Source organism: Vombatus ursinus, unplaced genomic scaffold, assembly GCF_900497805.2.
Source record: "Vombatus ursinus unplaced genomic scaffold, bare-nosed wombat genome assembly UNPS02014799.1, whole genome shotgun sequence".
Taxonomy (NCBI): Eukaryota; Metazoa; Chordata; class Mammalia; order Diprotodontia; family Vombatidae; genus Vombatus; species Vombatus ursinus.
Window position 1 is genome coordinate 49,707,642 of NW_020954577.1, and position 2,481 is coordinate 49,710,122.

The 2,481-nt window shown below is 54.5% G+C and overlaps 1 protein-coding gene across 1 annotated transcript; it reads left to right on the plus strand.

The window, feature by feature from the left end:
• Positions 1-7: 7 nt before the first annotated feature.
• Positions 8-1,649, plus strand: LOC114050292 (homeobox protein Hox-A13-like). Its single transcript, XM_027871909.1, has 2 exons — positions 8-530; positions 1,405-1,649. The coding sequence occupies exons 1-2, from the start codon at positions 116-118 to the stop codon at positions 1,647-1,649; spliced, it is 660 nt and encodes a 219-aa protein (XP_027727710.1). The 5' UTR covers positions 8-115.
• The last annotated feature ends 832 nt before the right edge of the window (positions 1,650-2,481 follow it).

The window sequence follows — 2,481 nt, forward strand, 5'->3', positions numbered from 1 at the left end:
GGCGGGCGCTGAGCCGGTCAAGCAGTGCAGCCCCTGCTCGGCCGCGGCTCAGAGCTCGTCGGGCGCCGCCCTACCCTACGGCTACTTCGGCAGCGGTTACTACCCTTGCGCCCGCATGGGCCACCACCCCAACGCGCTCAAGTCGTGCGCCGCCGCCGCCGCCGCCGCGCAGCCCGCCTCGGCCGCCGCCGCCGCCGCCGCCGCCGCCGCCTTCGCGGACAAGTACATGGACACAGCGGCCGGCCCCGCGGCGGCGGCGGCCGAGGAGTTCAGCTCCCGCGCCAAGGAGTTCGCCTTCTACCACCAGGGCTACGCAGCTGGGCCCTACCACCATCACCAGCCCGTGCCCGGCTACCTGGATATGCCCGTGGTGCCGGGCCTCGGGGGCCCCGGGGAGCCGCGCCACGAGCCGCTGGGGCTGCCCATGGAGAGCTACCAGCCCTGGGCTTTGCCCAACGGCTGGAATGGTCAGGTGTACTGCCCCAAAGAGCAAGGCCAGCCTCCCCATCTCTGGAAGTCCACTCTGCCCGGTAAATGACGTCCCTCTCCCTGCTCCCGCGGCTCCGCTCCGCTCTCCGGGATGGTGCCTCTGCTTGGCCCTCTCCCGCTCCTGGCCCTTCCCCAGCTCCCGTCGGCGCACCTCGGGAGCTAGCCGAGCCTTCTCGTCCTCTCTGCGCTCCCAGTCACCTTCTGTACCGCATCTCTGCTGCAGCCCCTGCGCTTTTGCTTCCCACTTACCCTTTGAGCCTGCCACCCTGCGAGTGGGGGTGGGTTAGGGGTGCCTAAGCAGTAACTGAGAGAACGCTTGCTTGGTCGACTCTGCTGTGCCCCAGCCTCCTCCTTCTGGAGCCCTTCTCCTCCAAAGGGTGCTTCTCAGAGAACTCTGGGGAAATCGTAGAGTCATCCCTCAGCCTCCAGACCATCCCCAACCTCCAATTTCTCTCCTCGCTTTCTCCCAATAGACTGCAGTCAAGAGCTGCCCGTTTTCACATAGGCCAGAGAACTAGACTGGAAGAAAGCTGGGGAAGGGGTAGGTGATGTGGCAGCTGAGAGTCTGTTGTCCCCAGCTACTGGACAGTCCCCCCAAGGTGGGCACCAGTTGCAGAGCTTAGACACTCCTTGAGCGAGGATGGGCGTGAGCATCTCTCATCCTTCGGGTAGCCAACCCCGGCTGATTTTCCTTGAGGGGAAAAAGGAACGGTTTGACCCCGGATTGATCCTTCCTCCTGTAAGACGAAGATCCCGGGTCCAAAGGTGGCAAAGATAGAAGTGGGCTGGGCAGGCGTGAGGATGCTGGAGGTCTGGGAGTGGGGCTGTCGCTCGTGCCAACCCCGGGCACAGCGGACTTGCTCGCTGGGTGTGTTTAACTCGCCTTCTTTCTCTTTCTCTCTCCCTGCTGTATAGATGTTGTCTCACATCCTTCGGATGCTAACTCCTACCGAAGGGGAAGGAAGAAACGGGTGCCTTACACCAAGGTCCAATTAAAAGAACTCGAAAGGGAATATGCTACAAATAAGTTCATTACTAAGGACAAACGGAGGAGGATATCGGCCACGACGAATCTATCCGAGCGACAGGTCACCATCTGGTTCCAAAACAGGAGGGTCAAAGAGAAAAAAGTCATCAACAAACTCAAGACGACAAGTTAATGGATTTTTTTTTTTTAATCGAGAGAAGAGGCTACTTTTCTGCGGAAAGTTGCCGAACTCGTTGCCTTGCCCACATTCAGATAATAATAATCAATAATAAGGAAAACGATCACAGGAGAGACAGCGGCCCTCTTCTTTCCTAAAGAGATAGCTGTGTCTTTGACGGAACCTCTAATGTTTTGTTTTGTTTTTTAAAAAACAAAAACAAAAACAAAAAACCTTGCGATAAGAAACGGTTAAGACTTCACAGTTCTCCTGAAAGCCCAAGCTGACTGACTGTAAATGCCCAACTCTAGAACCCAAACGCCAACCCCCAAATACGCAATTTCAGATAAGTTACGCATTTACTGAAATCCTGTAAGTATTTATGTGACCTTTGCATTTTAGGACGCTCTCTTAAACGGTTAGAAAATGAAAGCTGGTGAAATTCACGAGGTCATGGTCAACATCTGCCTTTATTAAAAAAAAAAAAAAGTTCCCCCTACGTTTGCGATCCCAGTGTATGTGGGATGGCTGCTCAGGTAACTAACTCCGAGTGAAAATGTCCACTTGCTGGATGGTAAAGCTAACGCATTTATTTTATTTTTTATGTATAGACAGAGAGGAAAGAAGGTACTGGAATCCTGAGGGCAGAAATATCAAGAGAGATGGGGAGAGAACAGGGAAAGAGGCAGCATTGGGGAAGGAAGATTTCTAGTATGGGTGGTGAAGAAGCCAAGCCAAGCTCTGGAGGATAGGAAGCAAATGTCTGCTTAGAAAAAACCTTAGAAGAGTTTTTAATTGCTGCTAATAAGCAGATATCGTGGCATTTGGACTGTATTTCCCGCCCCTC

Excerpts from the sequence above, each read along its gene's own strand:
- LOC114050292 (XM_027871909.1), top strand. The coding sequence starts at position 116 with ATGGGCCACCACCCCAACGCGCTCAAGTCGTGCGCCGCCGCCGCCGCC. Across the intron at positions 531-1,404 it reads CTGGAAGTCCACTCTGCCCG|ATGTTGTCTCACATCCTTCG; the intron begins GTAAATGACGTC and ends CCTGCTGTATAG.